The 24,961-nt window shown below is 45.8% G+C and overlaps 1 protein-coding gene across 1 annotated transcript in view; it reads left to right on the forward strand.

The window, feature by feature from the left end:
* The first annotated feature begins 8,800 nt into the window (after positions 1-8,800).
* LOC144681481 (netrin-4-like) overlaps positions 8,801-24,961 on the forward strand; it is a 32,181-nt gene continuing 16,020 nt past the window's right edge. Inside the window, exons 1-5 of the mRNA XM_078543101.1 lie at positions 8,801-9,364; positions 13,457-14,004; positions 18,212-18,487; positions 20,993-21,119; positions 22,910-23,098. Of these exons, the coding sequence (XP_078399227.1) occupies positions 9,298-9,364; positions 13,457-14,004; positions 18,212-18,487; positions 20,993-21,119; positions 22,910-23,098 (1,207 nt within the window). The 5' untranslated portion in view covers positions 8,801-9,297. The remainder of the gene's footprint in view (positions 9,365-13,456; positions 14,005-18,211; positions 18,488-20,992; positions 21,120-22,909; positions 23,099-24,961) is intronic.

Below are 24,961 nucleotides of genomic sequence, written 5' to 3' on the forward strand. Positions count from 1 at the left end.
GAGGCGGCCTTATTGAAACATATAAGATTCTTAGGGGGCTTGACAGGGTAGATGCTGAGAGGCTGTTTCCCCTTCTGGGAGAGTCTAGGACCAGAGGGCATAATCTCAGAGTAAGAGGTCACCCATTTAAAATGGAGATGAGGAGGGATTTCCTCTCTCAGAGGGTAGTCAGTCTGTGGAATTCTTTACCACAGAGGGCTGTGGAAGCTGCGTCGTTAAGTATATTCAAGGCTGAGATAGACAGATTTTTAATCAGTAAGGAAAAGTGGAGTTGAGGATTATCAGATCAGCCATTATCTCATTGAATGGCAGAGCAGACCCGATGGACTGAATGGCCTACTTCTGCTCCTATGTCTTATGGTTTTATGGATAGATTCTTGGTAAGCGAAGAGGTGACAGGTTATCGGGGGTAGGCGGGATGCAGATTTGAGATTACTATCAGATCAGCCATGATCTTATTAAATGGCGGAGCAGGCTCGAGGCCTACTCCTGCTCCCTGTTCATATGTTCATATGTGTACCATAAAAACGTAAGTTCTGCCCTTTTCAGATGATTTTTAAAAAATCATTAGTTTTCCACTCCTGTTGTCCAATAGACAGACAAAGGGGTGTAGATAAATTGTTAATGAGCGGTAAGACCTGATCATTGCCTGCCTCTATCGAGAAGCTCTTTATTGTTCATAGAATCAATAATACTATGTTGCAGCATAGAGGCCATTCAGCCATTGTGATGTGCTGGCTGTTTGAAATAGATCTCCAATTAGACCCACTCCCCGTGCTCTTTTCCAATATCCCTGCAAATTTGTTGCCTTCAAGTATTTATCCGATTCCCTTTTGAAAGTTCCTATTGGATCTGCTTCCACCACCCTTTCAGGCAACACCTTCCGGATCACAACAACTCACAGAATCACAGAATCAGACTGTGCAGAAGAGGCCCTTCGGCCCATCGAGACTGCACTGACATGTGAGAAACACCTGACCTACCTACCTAATCCCACTTACCAGCACTTGGCCCATAGCTTTGAATTTTATGACGTGCCAAGTGCTCATCCAGGTGCTTTTTAAGCTGTGTAAAAAAATTCTTCTCATGTTGTTGCGTCTGGTTTTTTGCTAATTAACTCCAATCTATGTCCACTGGTTATTGACCCTTCTGCCATTCGAACAGTTTCTCCCTCTCTACTTAATCAAACCCTGTGTGACTTTGAATGCCTCAACTAAATCCCCCATTGTTGGATCTGGTGGATCCTCGCTGTGTGTTTGTTGTAAGTGGTGCCGAGTTTATACTATAGATAGAGTTGATCAGCAGACACTTCTTAGGTGGAAAACATTAAGTTTATTTACAAAGTTACTGAGCAGTAACTACGTGTGTGTTTTCACTTCAAACTCTATCTCCATACTACTGACCACTAACTACACAGGTAGCCCACGCTCCTCTTCTATTGGCTACTCAAGGTCATGTGATCTTCCTTAACAGCATTCTTCTTAAAGGTATATCACACATTAGATAAAACCATTATTACCACATCCCTCCCCCTTTACTGGGTAATACATTTCATATTTACAAGTACAATTTTCTCAAAATAACGAAATATTTACACTGGTAAGTAATTTACAAATTCAGTCTTTCTGGGGGTTTCTTTAGGCTTTTAGAATGTCTCAGATCTACAACTTCAGATGCCTCGTCAGGAATCTCGCTGGGTTTTCTCTTTTGTTTAAAAGTGAAAAGACTCTTTCCTTGCTCTGTCTCATTATGTGTCCATTTCTATGACAATAAAAGCATTCTATTTTTATAAACTGCCTATCGTTAAAAGACTGCTTGTTTCCACCTCTATTGAAATTATTCCTTGTTTTCGTTGCTAAGTCATTTTTTCTCATTTTTCTGGCTAGCGGGAGCTGTTTCCTGCCTCTCGGCTGAGTCTTGCATTTTCACGCCCTCTTTGGCTAAGGCCATGTTGCACTCCCTGTCTGGCTTTTGAATCCCTTGCTGCACTTTCCATAGCCAGTGCTATCTCTAGCGCCTTATTAAAATCCTAATTTGTCTCAGACAATAATCTCTTCTGAATTGAGTCCTTATTCATGCCGCACACTAAACGATCTCTGTGCATATCGTTTAGGGATGTACCAAACTCCCAGTGTTCTGTTAATTGCTTCAAACTTGCCACATAACAAGCAACTGTCTCCCCCGGGCCTCTATTTCTCTAGTTACATTTGGGCTGTTGCATCATGACTGAGGGATTTGGCTGATAATGATCCTTCACGAGGTCCACCAATTCATCAAAATTTTTCGAATCTGGGGCACTGGGTGCCGTCAAACTTCAAGTTAAGCCTTAGGCTTTATACTCACATGTACTTAAGAGGATCGCCTGCCTCTTCCCTTCCCCCATAATCTCGCTCTCTCGGAAAAAGAGCGCGAGGTGTTCAATGTAATGAGACCAATCGTCTGTGGCTGGATCGAAAGGATCAATTCTTCCCAATTGTGGCATTCTGAGAGGGAATTATTTCATCGATTTGAACAGAACTTCTACTTACAATTACCGTGCGAGGTACAGCCCGATTTCATTTCTCTTGATTTCTTCCGTTAACTTGTTTTATTCTCGCTTTATCCTCGTCACCGGTTTGTTGGAACTTGTGGATCCTCGCTGCAAGCTCGTTGTGAGTGGTGGCCGAGTTTATACTATAGATAGAGTTGATCAGCAGACACTTCTTAGGTGGAAAATATTATGTTTATTTACAAAGTTACTCATCAGCAACTACATGTGTGCTTTCACTTTAAATTAAACCCTATCTCCATACGACTGATGTGTTACACATTAGATAAAACCGTTAATTACCTCACCCTTAACCTTCTCCGCTCTAGGAAGAATAACTGCAGCTTCTCCAGGTCTCTGTGTCCTGAAGTCCACCATCCCTGGGACCGTTCTGGTAAATCACTTCCACATCTCCTCCAAATCCTTGACATCCTTCCTAAAATACTAATCAGGTTTTCTGTTCAGAGTTGGGAATTTTTATACAAACACTTTGAAACTTGGAATATATCTGTTTTATTCGCTTTGAGGAGAGCTTTATTACTGAGCTATGTCACCTATAGGGAAAGCATGTCGGTCACAATGTGAGCGAGATAGTTTTCATTCACGGGATGTGGGCGTCGCTGGCTAGGTCAGCATTTACTGCTCAAGCCTAATTTCCCTTGAGAAGGTGGTGGTGAGCTGCCTTCTTGAACCGCTGCAGTCCATGTGGTGTAGGTACACCCACATTGCTGTTAGGGAGGAAGTTCCAGGATTTTGACCCAGCAACAGTGAAGGAACGGCGATATATTTCTAAGTCAGGATGGTGAGTGACTTGGAGGGGAATTTCCAAGTGGTTGTGTTCCCATCTATCTGCTGCCCTTGTCCTTCTAAATGGTAGTGGTTGTGGGTTTGGAAGATGCTGTTGAAGGAGGCTTGGCAAGTTGCTGCAGTGCATCTTATATGTGGTGGACACTGCTGCCAACTGTGCATTGGTGTGGTGGAATGAATGTTTAAGGCGGTGAATGAGATGCCAATCAAGTGGGCTGCTTTGTCCTGGACGGTGTCGAGCTTCTTGAGTGTTGTTGGAGCTGCACTCATCCAGGCAAGTGGGGAGTATTCCATCAAACTCCTGACTTGTGCCTTGTAGATGGTGGACAGCCTCTGACCTGCTCTGACAGCCACAGTATTTATATGCCTGGCCCAGTTAAGTTTCTGTTCAAGTTCCTTGGGTTGTGAAATTCACAAGCCTTTGCACAAAGAGTGTAGGGCTCACTCTCTGAGGATAGTGCAGAGTGTCAACAGTGATTGGTTAGGATGCTCAAATCTGTACGAACAGGAAAGGTCAGCAAATCCAAACAAGCCAGTCAACTTTCATTGATTGCAACCTCACCCAGCCAGCTTCTCCTCGAATCCCTCATCCCCAACTCCCCATTCGCCCTACACCCCTCACCCAACCTCCCCATCCTCTCCCTATCCCTCACCCACTCTCCACATTCCCCCATCCCCCACCCCCAGAGCCCCATCCTCTCCCCACCTCTCACCCCCACCTCCCAATGCTGTCCCCACCCCTCACTCCCACCTCCCCATCCTCTCCCCACCCTTCACCCCTACCTCCAAATCCTCCCCCATCCCTCTCCCCACCCTTCACCCCTACCTCCACATCCTCCCCATCTCTAAGCCCCATCTCCCCATTCTCTTCCCATTCCTCCTCACTTTCCAATCCATTCCCATTCCTCAACCAATTCTACGCAACATCAGCCCATAACATTCAAGCCCACCCATCCATCCTCTCCAAAGCCCGACCCCACATCGTCTTTCCATTCCTCAACCATCAGTTGCTGATGGGGACAGTGTAGAGGGAGTTTTACTCTGTATCTAGCACCGTGCTGTACCTGTCCTGGGAGTGTTTGATGGGGACAGTATAGAGGGAGCTTTACTCTGTAGCTAACCCCGTGCTGTACCTGTCCTGGGAGTGTTTGATGAGGACAGTGTAGAGGGAGTTTTACTCTGTATCTAACCCCATGCTGAACCTGTCCTGGGAGTGTTTGATGGGGACAGTGTAGAGGGAGTTTTACTCTGTATCTAACCCCATGCTGTACTTGTCCTGTGAGTGTTGTTGGGACAGTGTAGAGGGGGATTTTTCTGATCCATATTCAGCCTGGAATTCATTTTCCATTTGTAGCTACACCTATTCTCCATTGTCATGTTGCTGAATGAATGAAGTCCTAGTGAAGACCCGGGTGCCCTGTGCCCACTGCTTCCAGGTTGGTTCTCATTCTCAGCAGCCACAGCATTGGTGCCAGCTCTCTGGTACCTACTCTGCTTTCAACATCCAACTCAGTGTAGCTGTGGCTCAGTGTGTGGCACTCTTGCCTGAGGCAGTAGGTGACGGGTTGAAGTTCCATCCCAGCTACTTAAGCACAAAATCTAGGCTGACATTCCCAGTGAAGTACTGAGGGAGTGCTGCACTGTTGGAAGTGACGTCTTTTGGATGTGACATTAAACGGAGGCCCAATCTGCCCTCTCAGGTGGACGTAAAAGAGTGAGTGGTCACTAATTCGGAGCAGAGCGGGTAAGCTCTCCCTGGTATTCTGGGCCAATATCAATCAATCAACATCACTAAAATACAGATTATGTAGACAGATTATCACATTGCTGCTTGTGGGATCTTGCTGTGCACAAGTTGGCTGCTGTGTTTCTTACATCACAACAGTACAGTTCACTTCATAAATTTATAAGATCAAGATGAAGGGGTGACTGGATTGAGCTGCTAAAAATAACAAAGGGAATCAGTTGGGTTGACGAGAGGGGAGCTATTTTGTTTGTGGGGGGGAGTACAAGAGCAAGGGAGCAGAATTTTAAAATGAGAGCCAGGCCATTCAGGGGTGATGACAGGAAACATTTCCTCACACAAAGAGGAGTTGAACTCTCTCCCTTGCCCCTGACCCCTCCACACACCCCCATCCCCCAGCCCCCAACCCCCATCTGCCAAAAAGCTGTTGATGCTGGGGGCTGAATTGGAAATTCCAGGACTGAGATGGATAGATTTGGAGCCAAGGTGGGAAAATGGAGTTGAGGTCCGGGTCAGCCATGATCTCTGAAAGGTAGAACAGGCTCGAGGGGCTGAATGGCCTCCTCATCTTCCCATGTTCCCTTGCTACATTTGCCTGAGATGAGTGAGGCTGAATGAGCAGACATCCCCATGGTCCAAAATAAACATCAGATACACCCAAAATGTCAGGGAAGTTCAATGCCTGTGGGAGAGGGAGATATATCGCCAGCTCCTGAATAAAAAAAGCGTCTTAGAACTGGAATTCTAACTTCAAACTGGAAACTCCATTCTAACATAAAAGGAAACCCAAAGTATTCTATAAGCACATCAATAGTAAGTGGGTGGTAAAAGGAGGAGGAGGACCGATTAGGGACCAAAGAGTGGATTTACACATAGAGGCAAGAGGCACGGCTGAGGTGTTAAATTAATACTTTGCATCTGTCTTTACCTACGAGGCAGATGCTGCCCAGGCCATGGGGACAGAGGAGGAAACTCAGTCATTAGAAGGGTTTAAAATTGATAAAGAGGCTGTATTGGATAAGCTGTCGGTACTTAAAGTTGATAAGGTGCTGGAACCAAATGAGATGCATCCAAGAATATTGAAGGAAGTGAGAGTGGAAATTGCAGAAGCACTGGCAATAATCTTTCAATGTTCCCTGGATTTGGGGGAGGTGTCGGAGCACTTTGAATCATTCTTCACAACAGAAAAGGACAACACAGATACAGACATCAGGGTGGAGGGCTGAGAAATATTAGAGGAAATTAACATAGAGAGAGAGGAGGTACTAGCGGGTTTAGCGGCCTTAAAAGTGAATAAATCCTCAGGCCCGGATGAGATGTATCCCAGGCTGTTGAGGGAGGCAAGGGAAGAGATATCAGGGGCCCTGGCAGTAATTTTCAAATCCTCTCTGGCCACAGGTGAGGTGCCGGAGAATTGGAGGACTGCTAACGTTGTCCCATTATTAAAAAAGGGAGGAAGGGATAGACCAGGAAATTACAGGCCAGTCAGTCTAACTTCAGTGGTGGGGAAGTTACTAGAAAGAATTCTGAGGGACAGAATATATCTGCACGTGGAGAGACGCGGATTAATCAGGGCTAGTCAGCATGGATTTGTTAAGGGAAGGTCGTGTTTGACAAATTTGATCGAATTTTTTGAAGAGGTAACCAGGAGTGTTGATGTGGGTAATGCATTTGATGTGTTCTACATGGACTTTGTCAAGGCTTTTGATAAGGTCCCTCATGGCAGACTGGTCAAGAAAGATCCATGGGATCCAAGGCAAAATGTCATGTTGGATCCAAAATTGGCTGAGAGGCAGGAAGCAGAGGGTGATGGTAGAGGGATGTTTCTGTGACTGGAAGTCTGTTTCCAGTGGGGTTCCACAGGGCTCGGTGCTGGGGCCCTTGCTGTTTGTGGTGCACATAAATGATTTGGACTTAAATGTAGGGGGTATGATTAAGAAGTTTGCGGATGACACGAAAATTGGTAGGGTGGTAAATAGTGAGGAGGATAGCCATACACTGCAGGAGGATATCATGGAGAGACACTATAAAATAAAGGATACTACACGATAGGGTGTGCAGGAGCAGAGAGACCTGGGTGTGCATGTACATAAGTCATTAAAGGTGGCAGGACAAGTAGAGAGAGCTGTTTCTAAAGCATACAGTATTCTAGGCTTCATTGATAAGGGCAAAGAGTACAAGAGCAGGGAGGTTATGCTGAATTTATATAAGACACTAGTTACATCCCAGCTGGAGTATTGTGTGCAGTTCTGGGGGCCACACTACAGGAAGGATGTGAATACATTGGAGAGAGTGCAGAAGAGGTTTACGAGAATGGTTCCAGGGATGAGACACTTCAGTTATGAGGAAAGGTTGGAGAAGTTTGAACTGTTTTCCTTGGAGAGGAGAAGGCTAAGAGGAGATTTGATAGAAGTTTTCAAAATAATGAGGGATTTGGACAAAGTAGATAGGGAGAAACTGTTCCCACTCGTAAACGGATCGAGAACCAGAGGGCACAGTTTTAAAGTGTTTTACAAACGAAGCAAACGCGAGGTGAGATAAAACTTTTTCACACAGCGAGTAGTCAGGGTTTGGAATACACGGCCTGGAAGTGTGGTGGAGACAGGTTCAATTGAGGCATTCAAGAGGGCATTGGATGGTTATTTAAATGGGAACAATGTGCAGGGTTACTGGGAAAAAGGTAGGAGATTGGCACTAAGTTAAAATGCTCAGAGAGCTGGGGCAGACATGATGGGCCGAATGGCCTCCTCCTACACTGTAACAATTCTGTGATTCTGTGATTCTTCATGGGGGGGAAGGGTCTGGTACATATTGGGAAGGAAAGGATGCTGAGGTTCTGGAAGGATTCGAAGGGAGGGAAATGTCCTGATTGGTTGGTTTCGAGAAATACGTCACATATTGGGGCGGGGCCTCCAGCCCGAGTGCCGTTTCCGGGTCTAATGTATCGATTTCATGAAATAGCAACAGACACGTGACCCATGAGGAAAACTAACACAAGGAGAGATAGAGAGGGTGAGATAGGGTGAGAGACAGTGAGAAATAGAGTGAGAGAGGCAGAGAGGGTGAGATAGGGTGAGAGACAGAGTGAGAAATAGAGTGAGGCAGAGAGGGTGAGAAACAGAGAGGGTGAGAGAGAGGGTGAGAGACAGAGTGAGAGGGAGAGAGAGAGGGTGAGAGACAGAGTGAGAGAGAGGGGGTGAGAGACAGAGAGGGAGAGAGAGAGGGTGAGAGACAGAGTGAGAGAGAGGCAGAGAGGGTGAGAGACAGAGTGAGAGAGAGGCAGAGAGGGTGAGAGACAGAGAGGGAGAGAGAGAGGGTGAGAGACAGAGTGAGAGAGAGGCAGAGAGGGTGAGATAGGGTGAGAGACAGTGAGAAATAGAGTGAGAGAGGGAGGCAGAGAGGGTGAGATAGGGTGAGAGACAGAGTGAGAAATAGAGTGAGGCAGAGAGGGTGAGAGACAGAGAGGGTGAGAGAGAGGGAGAGAGAGGGTGAGAGACAGAGTGAGAGAGAGTGAGAGAGAGAGGGTGAGAGACAGAGTGAGAGAGAGGGGGTGAGAGACAGAGAGGGAGAGAGAGAGGGTGCGAGACAGAGTGAGAGAGAGGCAGAGAGGGTGAGAGACAGAGTGAGAGAGAGGCAGAGAGGGTGAGAGACAGAGAGGGTGAGAGACAGAGTGAGAGAGAGGCAGAGAGGGTGAGAGACAGAGAGGGTGAGAGAGTGAGAGAGAGGCAGAGAGGGTGAGAGACAGAGAGGGTGAGAGACAGAGAGGGTGAGAAGCTCAGTAAGGGGAATGAAACAATTTAATAGCAGCCCCTATATAACAGTAACTCAATAACAGGGCAACAGGCAGGTTTACTGCAAAATATTTAATGATATTAACAGAAAAACAATGAGGGAATTTATTAAACGGGCAATGAAATGATCCGTTTTGTTTTTCTCACCTGACTGTTTTTTGCATTAATTGTTTTTAAATGTATTTATTAAATTATGTCCGAGCTCTCATCCCCTAGCGGTTTGGATGCATTTTCTCTTGGCAATTCCACCCCACCTCCCGCCCTCAAAGAATTCTTGATTTAGAAAAAACCTCATGAATAGAGAATGCAAGAAGGCGAGGCTGCTTGGGAGGCAGGGTTAGAGAGAGAGAGAGAGAGAGGGGGACACCTGAGGACAGAGTGCACTAGAACTGCCGCAATTTAAAGGGAAACCCGCCGAGCGAGCTGTCATGCAGATTAAAGCTGTCAAACTCCTCCTGTTCCTGGGGTGCATCGTCTGCCGGCCAGGGGTAGCAGGTAAGAGAGGGAGAGACTGTTAGCTCCATTCCGTTAGCATTTCATCTAGGTTTGCTGACCGGTTCTATGTTTGTCTGTATGTCCTGCCTCTATTTGTCTGTCTGCATCTATCTGTCAGTTTGCCTCTCTGTCTCTGTATCTATCAGCCTCTCTGTGTCAGTCTGTCTCTCTCTGTCTGAGTTTGTTTACATCTATCTGTCAGCCTGCCCCTCTCTCTCTCTCTCTCTCTATCTATCTATCTATCTATCTATCTATCTATCTGTCTATCTGTCTAACTATCTGTCTGTCTGTCTTTCTATTTACCTATCTGTCTGTCTATCTATCTATCTATCTATCTATCTATCTATCTATCTATCTATCTATCTATCTATCTATCTATCTATCTATCTATCTATCTATCTATCTATCTGTCTAACTATCTGTCTGTCTGTCTTTCTATTTACCTATCTGTCTGTCTATCTATCTATCTATCTATCTATCTATCTATCTATCTATCTATCTATCTATCTATCTATCTATCTATCTATCTATCTATCTATCTATCTGTCTATCTGTCTAACTATCTGTCTGTCTGTCTTTCTATTTACCTATCTGTCTGTCTGTCTATCTATCTATCTATCTATCTATCTATCTATCTATCTGTCTGTCTGTCTGTCTGTCTGTCTGTCTGTCTGTCTGTCTGTCTATCTATCTATCTATCTATCTATCTATCTATCTATCTATCTATCTATCTATCTATCTGTCTGTCTATCTATCTGTCTATCTGTCTGTCTGTCTGTCTGTCTGTCTGTCTGTCTACCTATCTATCTGTCTATCTATCTATCTAACTAACTATCTGTCTGTCTATCTATCTATCTATCTGTCTATCTATCTGTCTGTCTGTCTATCTATCTGTCTGTCTATCTGTCTGCCTGTCTATCTATCTGTCTGTCTATCTGTCTGTCTGTCTATCTATCTGTCTATCTATCTGTCTGTCTATCTACCTATCTATTTCTTATGTCGAAGTAATTTCCAATTATCCGTCAGAACTCCCTTTCCACTAAAATCTGCTTTTGATTTTTCCCCCCGTCTTGCTATCTCTCCGAGATTGAATCTATAATTAATTTAAAGATTCTTTGTTTGTTATACAGCCTGTCAATCTATGGAATTGCCACAGTCCCAGCCGGGGGATTTAAAACATCATTCTCCTGGATTCCGTTTCCTTTTAACTTTGATTTCTTTATATATATAAAAAAAAAATCCGTGTCTTTGTTTACCTCCAATATTTCACTGCTGGGTTTTGCTTAGTTCAGCTGTCTATTTGTTTCCCCCCGCCCCCCATGTCCTCCTGCACCTCCTCAATCCCCATATTTTGGTTTGAAGAATCTGGCTCCTGCAGCCCCATTGGCTGAGAGATTTAACACCGAGTGGACACAGCAAGGAAACAACTCCCACTGTAAATAATGATCCAAAACTGCTATCTTAATCATAGACACTGTTGCATGTTTCTCAGGCAGCACAGAGTCTGAATACCAGATTTCTATATTCCCATTTTACGTGCAGACAATAACATTCTGTGGATCCTATTGTTATCAAACATACAATCAATAATTATCACGAAATATGATTTCATATTGAGTGCAGTATTTTCGTAAATGTACTTACACTGGGTGTTAAATATCTTCCTTTATTCAATCTCTTGTTTTATATGAAAACATGTTTCGCTTATATTTGCATACTTGTGTGTTTCAGTTATATAACACATGGATATTTCATCTAATTCTCTAAATCCATGTGTGCATACACTTATCTGTTATAAGATAAGATTATCATTAATGGTAGGATGGAAATTGCAGGGACATTTGCGGTTTGAGCTTGTGTGTGTGTGTGTGTTTGTTGGGGGGCGGGGGTTAGGGATGGGTAAACACTTTGGGCTTTAGTCTCTGAGCTGCTGCTGACACACTCCCGAATTACTCCGATTCATTCTCAGCTCTGCATCCAACCGCTCAAACCTGGACCTTTCCCTCACACCCAATGTCATTCTTTCATCCTCAGGCAATCGGGTGAAATCTAACCATAATCTTTTATTCAATTATCATAAAATCATCCCCGGTCCCGAGTTTGATTTGAAAAGACTCGATGCCCTATTTAACCCCCACCCCACCCCCCGCAGACTGCTCCCCGTATTCGGCAGGAATCTGGTTTATAAATAATTAGTAAGCGCATGAATTAGGCTGTAAATATACCGGGAGGGGGTCGGTCAGAGTGAGGGCGCTGAGACATGAACCTGGAGAAAGAGAAGCTCTGAGAGAGAGAGAGAGAGAGAAAACTAACAAGACTCAGTCTGAAAGAGACGGGATGAACCCCTTCCCCAGGGGGGGAGTGAGAAAGGTCCAGCAAGAGAGAAACGCAGAGACTGTAACCCAGAGACACACACACAAGAGAGAGAGAGAGAGAGACACACACACAGAGAGACAGAAAGAGAAAAAGAGACTGAGAAAGAGACAGAGAGATGGACAGAGGGAGAAAGCGACAGAGACAGACACACATACAAACACAGAAAGAGAGACAGAGAGAGAGAAAGAAAGAGAGAGAGAGATTGGATGCAGTGAGATAGATCAGTGGGTTCAGAGCAGTGGAGGATTCTTTTTAGGACAGATATCTGGATATTGTCCTTCATACACTGACAGAGTGATCAACATGTGGGACACCTTCCAGACAGGGAGTGGAGGCAAAATCCCTGGAATAATTTAAGAAACAGCTGGAGGAGTTGGTGATTTCAGCATGGATGAACCAGGAGACACCAAATGGCTGTCGCCATCCAGAATTATCCTGGGAGCCCAGGAAGCGTTAGAGAGAGAGGAAGGAATTATGAGATTGGAAAGGAAGAGAGGGGAAGAGACAATAAAAGCAAAAAAAACACAGCCAGAATCCCCAAAGAATATTTCAGAAAAGGAGGAAAGAAGAAGAACTCTCTCTCCTGGATCTGACCAGCCTTTCTACAACCTTTGACATACTCCACAACATCCTTCCTCGACACTCCCTCCCCCATGCTTCAGTTCAATGGGATTGATTTCACCTCTACCCCTGATCAACTGGGTTGTGCTGTTTGAAAAGGCAGTGGAAGCAGATTCAATAGTAACTTTCAAAAGGGAATTGGAACTATCTGGTAAGTCTTTCAAAGAGTCAGCATAGGCATGAAGGGCTGAAAGGCCTGTCTGTGCTGTATCATTTTATGATCATGGTCAGTCTCCAGCAATGGCTACCCTTCCCTCCCCAACACCATTGCCTCTGGAGGATCTCTCCCTGACCTTATCCCCATGCTACCTCTTGGAGGTGTCGCCAGCAGACACGGTTGTACACTGACAACACCCAGCTCTACCTCACCACCACCGCTCTGAATCCCTCCACCATGTCTGCACCGTGGCATCACTTGTCCTTCATCCAGTCTTGGAGGAGCAGCAGTTTTCTCCCGTTAAACATTGGGAAAATAGGTAACCCTGCATCTGCCACAAACTCCATACTCTTGTTGGCAATTCCACCCCCTTTCTGAGACCACTGCCTTAGGTGAAACCAAACTCCTCATGGCCTTGACCTCCTATTTGACCCTGAGCTGACCTCCCGATTCGATACCCTCCCCATCAAAAGAATGCTTATTCCCACCTCTGTGATATTGCGCCTCTCTGTCCCTGTCTCAGTTCACCTGTTGCTGAAACCCTCATCCATTCTCTAATTACCTCTTCACTCAACTCTCCCAATGCTCTCCTGGCCGATCTCCCAACCACCATCCTCCATAAACCTCAACTCATCCAAAGCTCTATTTCCCATAACCCAACTCCCACTAAACCCATTCACCCATCACCCCTGACCTAGGCCCCGGGATCGGGAGAGGGAGAAGGGGGGGAGGGGTTGGGACTGGGAGGAGAGGCGAGATTGGTAGCTGGAGGCAAGAGATGAGAAGCTCCCCTTTTTCTTATATCCCCTTAAGGAATCCTGCAGATCTGGGAAGAACATTCCATACTCGTGCTTTGTGAGGAGTCTGTGCATGTTCTAACTGGAAATCTCCCATCATAAATCGACTCCATATTTTCAGTAACATTCCTTTCTCCTCAGTGTCGGACAGGGGGAAATCACAAACCTCTCGATGTGATGGCCAATCTTGCAATCCTCCCGTCGGTAACCTGGCAACAGGGAGGACCGTGCAGACCCTAACCACTTGCGGCGACAACGGTACGGAGTTATACTGCTCCTTCCCAGGCGGCGAGCATCCTGGAGACCTTGGCTCGGTCTGCAGGCGCGCTACGTGCGCAAAATGCAATTGTAACGAATCGGAATATTCCCACCCGGCCTCAGACATGATGGATGATTTCTTCCACCAACAGAGCAGTTGGTGGCAGTCTGCACAAGGGGCGTCTAGGGAAGTGATCAGACTAGACCTGGAGACAGAATTCTACCTGACACATGCCATCCTGGTCTTTAAGTCACCCAGACCAGCAGCCATGGTGCTGGAGCGGTCCCAGGACTATGGCCGGAGCTGGAGGCCCTACAAGTATTTTGCCAGGAATTGCACAGAGATGTTTGGGATGGTCGATGACACAGTGCAGGAGAGCTCACTCTGCACCTCCAGGTACTCTGATCCACTGCCCTGTTCCAAGGGAGAGGTAAGAGCTTAAAATTGTCAAGCAATTTTCATCACGTTTTCTTGGTTTAGTGTCAACCGTGGCTCAGTGAATGACTCGCTCACCTCGAGTCAGAAGGTTGTGGGTTTAAATCCCACTCCAGAGATCTGAGCACAAAACCCAGGCTGGCTCACCAAGTGCAGTGCTGAGGGAGTGCTGCATTGTCGGACGTGCTGTTTTTCAGGTAAGACATTAAACCAAGGTCCCATCAGCCCTCTCAAGCGGATGAAAAAGATCTCAAGGCATTAATTTGAAGAACGGAAAGGGAGTTCTCTCAGGTGTCATGAGACTAATATTTATCCCTTAACCAACATCAGTAGAGCAGGTTATCTGGTCATTAGCATATTGCTGTTTATGGGAGCTTGCTGTGTACAAATTGGCTGCTGCATCAAAACTGTGACTTCATTAGCTGGTAATTGCTTTGGGACATCCTAAGGATGAGAAAGGCGCTATAGAATACAAGTTTAGACACCTGGTATTACAGAACTGGAATATTGCTGAAAGGAGAGACATATTAAAGATTGTATTAGATCAAAGGAAGAGGTTTATAAAGTTCCCAAAAAAGTAATAAGTCTGAGGATTGGGACCATTTTAGAATTCAGCAAAGGAGGACCAAGGAAGTGATGAAGAAGGGGAGAATAGAATATGAAAGTAAACTGGCAAGAAACATAAAATCTTCTATTGGTATGTAAAAAGAAAAAGATCAACAAAAACAAACATGGGTTGCTTACAGGCGGAGACAGGACAATTTATAATGGGTAATGAACAAATGGCAGAGAAACTGAACAGGTACTTAGTCTCTGTCTTCAGGGAAGAAGACACAAAAAAACCTCCCAGCAATACCAGAGAATCAAGGGACAAACAAGAACGAGATAGAAAGAAATTAGAATTAGTAAAAAAGTAATACTGGAGAAATTAATGAGACTGAAAGTTGATAAATCCCTTGAGCTGATGATCTACATGCCAGAGTGTTGAAAGAAGTGGCGATCGATCTTGTGGATGTATTGGTGGACATCTTTCAAAATTCTATAGATTCTGGGACGGTTCCTGCAGACTGGAAGGTGGCAAATGTAACCCCATTATTTAAGAAGAGAGGGAAAGAGAAAATAGGGAACTACAGACCTGTTAGCCTGACATCATTAGTAGGGAAAATGCTAGAATCTATTCTAAAGGATAAGATAACTGAACACTTAGAAAATAATGATAGGATTGGGCAGAATCAACAAGGATTTATAAAAGGGAAATCATGTTTGACAAACCTATTGGAGTTTTTTTGAGGATGCAACTAGCAGAATAGATAAGGGGAAGCCAGTGGATGTGGTGAATTTGGATTTTCAGAAAGCTTTCGATAAGGTTCCACACAAGAGGTTAGTAAACAAAATTAGAGCACATGCGATTGGGGGCATGGATCGAGAATTGGTTTACAGACAGAACACAGAGAGTAGTAATAAATGGGTCATTCTCAGGGTGGCAGGCTGCGATTAGTGGGGTAATACAAGGATCAGTGGTTGGGCCACCGCTGTTCACCACCTATATCAATGATTTGGATGTGGGGACCAGATGTAATAGTTGCAAGTTTGCTGATGGCACAAAACTAGGTAGGAATGTGAATTTTGAGGAGGATGCAAAGAAGATTTAAGGTGATTTAGACAAGTTGAACGGGTGGGCAAATACATGGCAAATGCAGTATAACGTGGATAAATGTAAAGTTATCCATTTTGGTAGGACAAACAGAAAGGCAGAATATTTCTTAAATGGTGAGGGGTTGGGAAGTGTTGATGTCCAAAGGGACCTGGGTGTCCTTGTTCATAAGTCACTGAAAACTAACATGCTGGTGCAGCAAGCAATTAGGAAGCCAAATGGTATGTTTGTCTTTCTTGCAAGAGGATTTGAGTACAGATTAAAGATGTCTTGCTGCAATTGTATAGAGTCGTGGTGAGACTGCACCTGGAGTATTGTGTACAGTTTTGGTCTCCTTACCTAAGGAAGGATACACTTGCCATAGAGGGAGTGCAGCGAAGGTTCACCAGACTGATCCCTGGGATGGCAGGATTGTCTTGTGAGGAAAGATTGAGGAGACTGGGCTTGTATTCTCTGGAGTTTAGAGGATTGAGAAGTGATCTAATTCAAACATACAAACTTCTTACAGGGCTTGAAAGGGTAGATGCAGGAAGGATGTTTCCCCTGGCTGGGGGGGCGGGGTCTAGAACCAGGGGACACAGTCTCAGAATAAGGGGTAGGCCATTTAAGACGAGATGAAGAGAAATTTCTTCACCCAGAGGGTGGTGAATCTTTGGAATTCTCTACCCCAGAGGGCTGCGGAGGGTCAGTCACTGATCATGTTCAAGACAGAGATTGACAGATTTCTACACATTAAACACATCCAGGGATAGTGCAGGAAAATGGCATTTAGATAGAAGATCAGCCAAAATCTAGTTGAATGACAGAGCAGGCTCGAGGGACCAAATGGCCTCCTCCTGCTCCTATTTCCTACATGCCTATGTTGCCGAAGCTTTGGCAATACGTCTTTTTTTTCAAAGAAACAAGTTCTTTCTCACTTTTGTTCTATCTGTCTTTCTTCTCTCTTGACTTCACAGTCTTGACCCTCCTCCTGTACTTCATGGGTGGCCATTTCTAGACTGTGTGCTGGACAGAGTCACCGGTTGAATTCCCACCTCCAGTTAAAGTGTCACAGGTGTGAACCCCACACTGAATAGTCCCATTGCAGCTCCAGCCCAGAATTCTGGTCTGTCCAGTGGGTGTAGGTGACCCCCCTCCTCATCACTTAGAGTATGGGAACCCATAAACCCTCCCCCTTTATAGAATTAACCCACACTATTGGCTGGGATAAAAACGTGGCATTGGAAGGAGTGTTCAGGTAGCAGCCATGTTAAACAGCCTGCTGATCTATCCATGATTCACCCTGTTCTCTGGGGGAAGAGTGTGGAGATACCAAAACGAAAATATCTGTGAGACCAGACATTGAGGGCAGGATATTTGACATAGGTGGGCATCATCATCAGCCATGACTATAATTTTCTGATCTCTCCTGAAGGTGCTGAATTTTGCTGGAAAGAATCACCGCTGTGTTTAGTTCTGGACACCGAACCCCAGGGAAGATATATTAACCTCGGATGGGGCGCATTCATTAGAATGATACCAGGGCTTAAAGGGTTAAATTAGGAAGACATTCCATTCAGTTCTCTTGTATCCCCTTGGACTTAGAAGGCTGAGGGGTGATCTGATCTAGTGTTTAAAATAATAAAGAATTTGATAGGGTCAATAGAGATAAACTATTTCCTCTGGATGGGGGCGGTGGGAGTCCAGAACATGGGGACAGAATCTTAAAATGAGACACTGGCCATTCGGGGGTGGTGTCAGGAAGCTCTCCCTCACACAAAGGGTGGTAGAAGTTTGGAACTTCCTTCCACAAATGGCAATTGATGCTTGATCAGTTATTAAATTTAAAATTGAGATTGAGCAATTTTTGCTATTCAAATGTATTAAGAGATATGGGGCAAAGGCAAGTATATGGAGTTAGGTCACAGATCAGCCATTATCTCATTGAATGGCAGAACAGAATGGAGGGGCCGAATTGCCTCCTCCTGCTCCTGTTCTCCTGCATTTTCAACTTCTCACAAACTTTTCTGTACTTGACTATCATCAATCTTTCTGCTTCTAAAATCTGACTGACTGACTGTGTCTCTCCCTCTGTTCACAGCCAGAGAATTAAAAAAACCATTGAGCTCTCAGGAATGAGCAGCGGAGTGGGGACTCATTGGATAACTTTTTCAAAGAACTGGCACAGGCATGATTGGCCGAATGGCCTCCTTCTGTGCTGTATATTTCTGTGATTCATACAGAGGGACCCATTCCCTGCAAACTAAAGGAATATGTTCAAGCCTTGCACCTTTTTGAATTACCCGGGAGCTTGGGGAGCCCATAGTTCCCCGTTGTTTTCTCCACGGCAACGCCTCGGCCAATCAGAGTCGACTTGCCAACCAATCAGCGCCCTTTTCTCACGTAGAATAAATTATGGTGATCGTTTGAAATTTGGCACTCTTGTATTTGTCCTGATGGGTTCAAGATGAAAAGCTCCAGCGACATGTGGCTCTTTTCAGCGATATTCAGGTTCTGTGTTACCAAGTGACTGTGTCCATGATCCTTTACACTGTGGTTTGTGTTGCAGGTGATATTCCGTGCCTTATCCCCAGCCAACAGGATTGAAAACCCTTACAGTCCAGAGGCTCAGGACATCCTGAAGCTCACCAACCTCCGGCTACACTTACTGAAACAGCAGGAGTGCCCTTGCCAACACACGAGGCTGGTGGAGAAGCCCGAGAGATTTGCTCATTATGCAGTCTATGACTTGATTGTCCGGGGAAGCTGTTTTTGTAACGGACACGCTGAGGACTGTCAGCCGTTGGATGGGGCCGAGCAAGGGGACAGGAAGACGGGGGCCATGGTGAGTAAAGCCAGGTGCTAAACTCCCTGACCTCAGCATACAGTGGGCAGGTAACAGCTGTGGCTCAGTGGGTAGTGTTTTCACCGCTGGGTCAGAGAGTTGTGGGTTCAAGACCCTGTCCAGAGACTTGAGCACAAAATCCCAGGCTGACACTCCCAATGCAGTACTGAGGGAGTGCTGAACTGTCATAGGGGCCCTTTTTTTTTGGATGAAACATTAAACCAAAGTTCCATTTGGCCGCACAGGTGAATGTAAAGATCCCATTTTGAAGAAGGGCAGGGGAATCTCTCCCCGGCGTCCTGACCAATCTTTATTCCTCAATCAGCATCACTAAAAATAGGTTAACTGACTATTATCACATTGCTGTCTCTGGGATCTTGCTGTGCACAAATTGGCTGCTGTGTTTCCTACATTACAACATCAACTGGGCTGTCCCTTCACTTCCTTTCCTTCCTCCTTTCTTTCCTTCCTTCCGACATGCATAGAGATTTGAAGGAGCAATCCCCATAGCCTTATAAATTTTTCCTATTCAAGTATTTCTCCAATTCCCTTTTGAAAGTTATTATTGAATCTGCTTCTCCCGCCCTTCAGGCTGCGTGTTCCAGATCACAACCACTCACTGTGGTGATTCCTCATCTCCCTCTCGGGTTCTTCAGTCAATTATCTTCAACCTGTCTCCCTCAGGTTGCTGACCCTCCTGCCACTGGAAACAGTTTCTCCTTATTTGCTCTATCAAAACCCTTCATAATTTTGAACACCTCCATCAAATCTCTCCCTTAACCATCTCTGCTCTAAGGAGAACAATCCCAGCTTCTCAAGCACTCCTTTCTCAAGACTCTTTTCCCACTTGTAGTATCAAAACTTGAAGCTCATTTTGAAGTATCCCAGAGCATATAAAGAAAAAAGCCAAGCAAGAGATTAGAGACAAACATTAACAGGTAAAGTCAGAAGGAGGAGGAGAAGAAATAAATCAGAAACTTGAACATCTGAGCTTTAACTACAGAAATAAAAATGTAATTGAAAGTTGAGTCACATTTGTAAATAGTCTGAGGAATACTCTCTTTAAAAAGACCAGTGAGAGGGACAATGGGCTTAAATGTTTCAAATATCGAACATGACGTGGCAGAATCGATCTGTCTGAGCAAACCTCTTGGATCAGTCTTCTTAAATTTCACCCATGTATGGTCCCAGTTCTCGTCCTCATCTGTTGATGTGAGAGTTTCGAGGGTCTGGGTTCTGGTGTCTCACCAGCTATGGCGACCGGCGTGGAGGGAGGGTGGGAATTGGGGAAGTTTGCCGAAAGTGGGGAGAGGGAAGAGTCTGATAATGCTGACTGCTGTCCTATCACTGATGTGAGGAGATACTTAACCCTCGCGGGACAAAGGGCCTAAAATCAATCCCTCGTCTGTAAGCTAATCTCAAAGGAACAGGAGGAGGCCACACGCCACTCAATTGTTTCATGGTTGGTCAGTACTTTAATTCCATGTGAAAGAAGCAACTGCAGCATTGAAGAAAAGCTCTTTTTACAGAGCGAGTGGTTTGGATCTGGAACCGGAGAATGTAGTGGAGGCAGATTCAATCGAAGCTTTCAAGAGGAGATTGGATAATTATCTGAAGAAAGAAATTCACGGAGCTATGGAGAAAAGATGAGGGAGTGGGACTAGCAGAGTTGCTCTTGCAGAGAGCCAGCACAGAAATGATGGGCTGAATGGCCTCCTTCTGTGCTGTAACCATTCTATGATTCTATAAACCTGTATTGGTTTCTGACCCCTTTATCCCCTTACCCACTAAAAACTATCCATCTCAGTTTTGAAATTTCCAGCTGACTCAAGGCTTTTTTGGGGAGAGAGTTTCAGACTTCCACTCCCCTTTATGTGAAGGTTTGCTTCCTGGCATTACCCCTGAATGGCCTAGTTCTAATCTGAAGATTCTGCCCCCTTGTTCCAGGCTGTCCAGAGTGAGAAAAGGGAGCAAACAGACTGTGATTCTCCGCAGGGACAGATCTCCAGTGACTCACACCTGGGAAGTGCAGGTGATGCATTTAAGGGGGAGCTCGGGAGAATGGAATGGAAGGATATGTTGATGTGGCGAGATGAAGTCGGAGTGGGGAGAGGCATTGCAGGAACGTAAATCTAATTAAAAAGTTCCTTACATTGTTTCGTTCCAATCTTAACTTTCTATGGTGAGTTCAATGGTAATGAATGTACAAATACAGCAAATTGTTGGAGTTCGTGGGGAGGTTCAGGACAAGCACCCATTTTTTCAAGGCTAACAACGGAGTGGCACATGGTATCCATTAACTTGTGACGCTTCCCAAGACACTAGGTACCTCTTCGTCAGAGGATAGTTTACACACTAATAACAGCAAGTGCAATTAAACTCATCATTCTTTTGTCAGCAAATTCTGTCCTGGAGAAACATAACATTTCTAAAGTTGAACAGAAAATCTTTGACTTCTCCTTTGGAGACTATTCATTGTTTCTCTTAACTGTTGCTGTTGTTTAGGTGCATGGGAAGTGCGTCTGCAGGCACAACACAGCAGGGGACCACTGTGAGAGGTGTGCACCCCTCTACAATGACCAGCTGTGGAAACCAGGGGATGGAAAGACAGGGAGACCAAATCAATGTGCAAGTGAGAGACCTTTGTTCTGTTTCACAATTACTATGAAACCTCAATTCTCGAAATAGATTGGTTCCTCCTGGCTTGGGCTGGTCAGCAGGTCCGAAATCCCATCGATTGGACAATTTTTTTGAGAGGTCACAAAAGAGCTGGCCCGAAATTTGGAGTAGTGTAGAGGGAGCTTTACTCTGTATCTAACCCCGTGCTGTACCTGTCCTGAGAGTGTTTGATGGGGACAGTGTAGAGGGAGCTTTACTCTGTATCTAACCCCGTGCTGTACCTGTCCTGAGAGTGTTTGATGGGGACAGTGTAGAGGGAGCTTTACTCTGTATCTAACCTCGTGCTGTACCTGTCCTGGGAGTGTTTGATGGGGACAGTGTAGAGGGAGCTTTACTCTGTATCTAACCCCGTGCTGTACCTGTCCTGGGAGTGTTTGATGGGGACAGTGTAGAGGGAGCTTTACTCTGTATCTAATCCCGTGCTGTACCTGTCCTGGGAGCGTTTGATGGGGACAGTGTAGAGGGAGCTTTACTCTGTATCTAACCCCGTGCTGTACCTGTCCTGGGAGCGTTTGATGGGGACAGTGTAGAGGGAGCTTTACTCTGTATCTAACCCCGTGCTGTACCTGTCCTGGGAGTGTTTGATGGGGACAGTGTAGAGGGAGCTTTATTCTGTATCTAACCCTGTGCTGTACCTGTCCTGGGAGTGGTTGATAGGGACAGTGTAGAGGGAGCTTTACTCTGTATCTAACCCCGTGCTGTACCTGTCCTGGGAATGTTTGATGGGGACAGTGTAGAGGGAGCTTTACTCTGTATCTAACCCTGTGCTGTACCTGTCCTGGGAGTGTTTGATGGGGACAGTGTAGAGGGAGCTTTACTCTGTATCTAACCCTGTGCTGTACCTGTCCTGGGAGTGTTTGATGGGGACAGTGTAGAGGGAGCTTTACTCTGTATCTAACCCCGTGCTGTACCTGTCCTGGGAGTGTTTGATGGGGACAGTGTAGAGGGAGCTTTACTCTGTAAATAACCCCGTGCTGTACCTGGGAGTGTTTGATGGGGACGGTGTAGAGGGAGCTTTACTCTGTATCTAACACCGTGCTGTACCTGTCCTGGGAGTGTTTGATGGGGACAGTGTAGAGGGAGCTTTACTCTGTATCTAACCCCGTGCTGTACCTGGGAGTGTTTGATGGGGACGGTGTAGAGGGAGCTTTATGCTTTATCTAACTCAGTGGCATCCCTGCCCTGGGATTGTGCCTCTCTCTTTCTGACAATACAGAGGGGCTTCAATGTGGGTTGGCGCCAGAAGTAATGACCCTGAAACCTGCCATAAAGATCTCACTAATGTGAGGTTGCAGAACTTCATCCATTACCTGGTGTGGGCCAACATGTAACTCCAGTCCCCCGCTGGTGGGGATGACACTTTACACCATCTGAATTTCACCGAGCGAGCCAATCACCTTCTGCTTGAGCCCACAGTCCAGCACTTGCTGCGGGAGCTAACTCTGTGGCGATGAATGAGAGCAAATCCCAAGACCTTTAGAGGGGAGACGTCAGCCAGGGTTCCCTGATTTGATTGGTTCACAGGGCTTGTGCTCGTAGAGTGAAGGAATGCTTGAAGTCAGCTATAATGGCCTCCATTGTGGAATTGCCTCACTGTGCTGTCTACCCTTGCACCCTGGGCTGGGACCCGGTCAGTATCTGGCACTCGGGCCACTTGGCTCCCCAGGGGAAGTGGTTTAAAGACTAGCGAAGGTTTCCATATAAGGAAGGGGGTGGCTAATGTGACTGTTCCTGTGCTGACAGAATGCCAATGCCACGGCCACGCGGAGAGCTGTGGCTTTGATCCTAGAGTCTGGCTGGCATCAGGCAAGCGCAGCGGAGGAATCTGCCACTCCTGCCAGCACCATACAGAGGGCCGTCATTGCCAACGCTGCCAACCGGGTTATTACAAAGACCGCAAGAAGCCGATGTCAGCACCGGACGTCTGCAAACGTGAGTACACTGCCAGAGAGCCGGAGAGTGTTTGATCCACGCTCAGCTGTGGCTCAGAGGTCAGAAATGTCTCAAGCATCTGAGCCAGAAGGTTTGAGGTCAAATCCCACTCCAGAGACTTGAGCACAAAATCCAAGCTGACACACCCAATTCAATAACCAGAGAGCAGTGCACTGTCGGAGGGTCAGTACTCAGGGAGTGCTGCACTGTCGGAGGGTCAGTACTGAGGGAGTGCTGCACTGTCAGAGGGTCAGTACTGAGGGAGTGCTGCACTGCCAGAGGGTCAGTACTGAGGGAGTCCTGCACTGTCAGAGGGTCAGTACTGAGGGAGTGCTGCACTGTCAGAGGGTCAGTACTGAGGGAGTGCTGCACTGTCAGAGGGTCAGTACTGAGGGAGTGCTGCACTGTCAGAGGGTCAGTACTGAGGGAGTGCTGCACTGTCAGAGGGTCAGTATTGGGGGAGTGCTGCACTGTCAGAGGGTCAGTACTGGGGGAGTGCTGCACTGTCAGAGGGTCAGTACTGGGGGAGTGCTGCACTGTCAGAGGGTCATTACTGACAGAGTGCTGCACTGTTGGAGATGCCATCTTTCAACAGCCTCATCCGGTCTTGGCTGGATGAAAATATTGCAGGGCACCATTTTGAAGAGCCAGTGAGTTTTTCTTGACGTTCTGATTATATTAACATAATCTCTCACTGTGGTATGCAAACTGGTTTCCCCATTCCCTACATTGACTTCAATTTAATTGTCTGTGAAGCACTTGCCAAGGTCCTGAGTCATGAAAGGCGCAATGGAAATGCAGGTTCTGTCTTCTTTTTGGAGGCTTAGGCAAGATCATGCAAAACACAGCAAGTCAATGTGAAGTGGTCCTGACCAAGTTGTTTATTAACGTGGGGTTTATTGCCAATTGATCTGTGACTGGCACTGCCTCTCAAGCAGGAATGTTAGTTAAAGTGTTGGTGAAGGAAGTCTGCAGAGACACACAGTGGGCAAGCAGAAGCTTTCAGAACCCTCTGCGCTTCCCAAAGCATTTCACCACAAGCCAAGCTCTTTATTAAAGTGTAGTTGTTGTTGTAACGTAGGGGAGCACGGTATCCAGTTGATGCACAGCAAGATCCCACTAACTACAGAGAAGTAACAGCCAGATAATCTGTGCTTTAGGATATTGGCGTGGGGCTAAAAAAAACTACCTGAATAAAAGGGACGGTAGCAACATGGATACGGAATTGGCTGAGTGAGAGGAAACAGAGAGTCGTGGTTAATGGGTGTTTTTCATGCTGGAGGAAGGTTTATACTGGAGTTCCCCATGGGTCAATGTTGGGACCCTTGCTTTTTTTGATGTATATTAATGACCTGGACTGCGGTGTACAGATTTTAAAATTTGCAGATGATATGAAACTTGGAACCATTGTGAGCTGTGAGGATGACAGTGTAGAACTTCAAAGGGACATAGACAAGTTGGGTGGAGAGGTAGCAGATGAAGTTGAAATGACTCATTTTGGTAGGAAATACATGGAGAGACAATATAAAATAAATGATACAATTCTAAAGGGGGTGCAGGAGCAGAGGGACCTGGGTGTATATGTGAATAAATCATTGAAGGTGGCAGGACAGATTGAGAGCGGAGTTTTATAAAGAATACATAGAGCACAAGAGCAAGGAGGTTATGTTGAATTTATATAAGATACTATTTTGGCCTCAGCTGGAGTGTTGTGTCCAGTTCTAGGCACTGCGCTAGGAAGGATGTGAAGGCATTGGAAAGGGTGCAGAAAAGATTCACGGGAATGGTTTCAGGGATGAGGAACTTCAGTTATGAATCCTGGCAGGCAGTAAGGCTGCGAGGAGATTTGATAGAGGTATTCAA

This window comes from Cetorhinus maximus, chromosome 6, assembly GCF_964194155.1.
Source record: "Cetorhinus maximus chromosome 6, sCetMax3.hap1.1, whole genome shotgun sequence".
NCBI classification, from domain to species: Eukaryota; Metazoa; Chordata; class Chondrichthyes; order Lamniformes; family Cetorhinidae; genus Cetorhinus; species Cetorhinus maximus.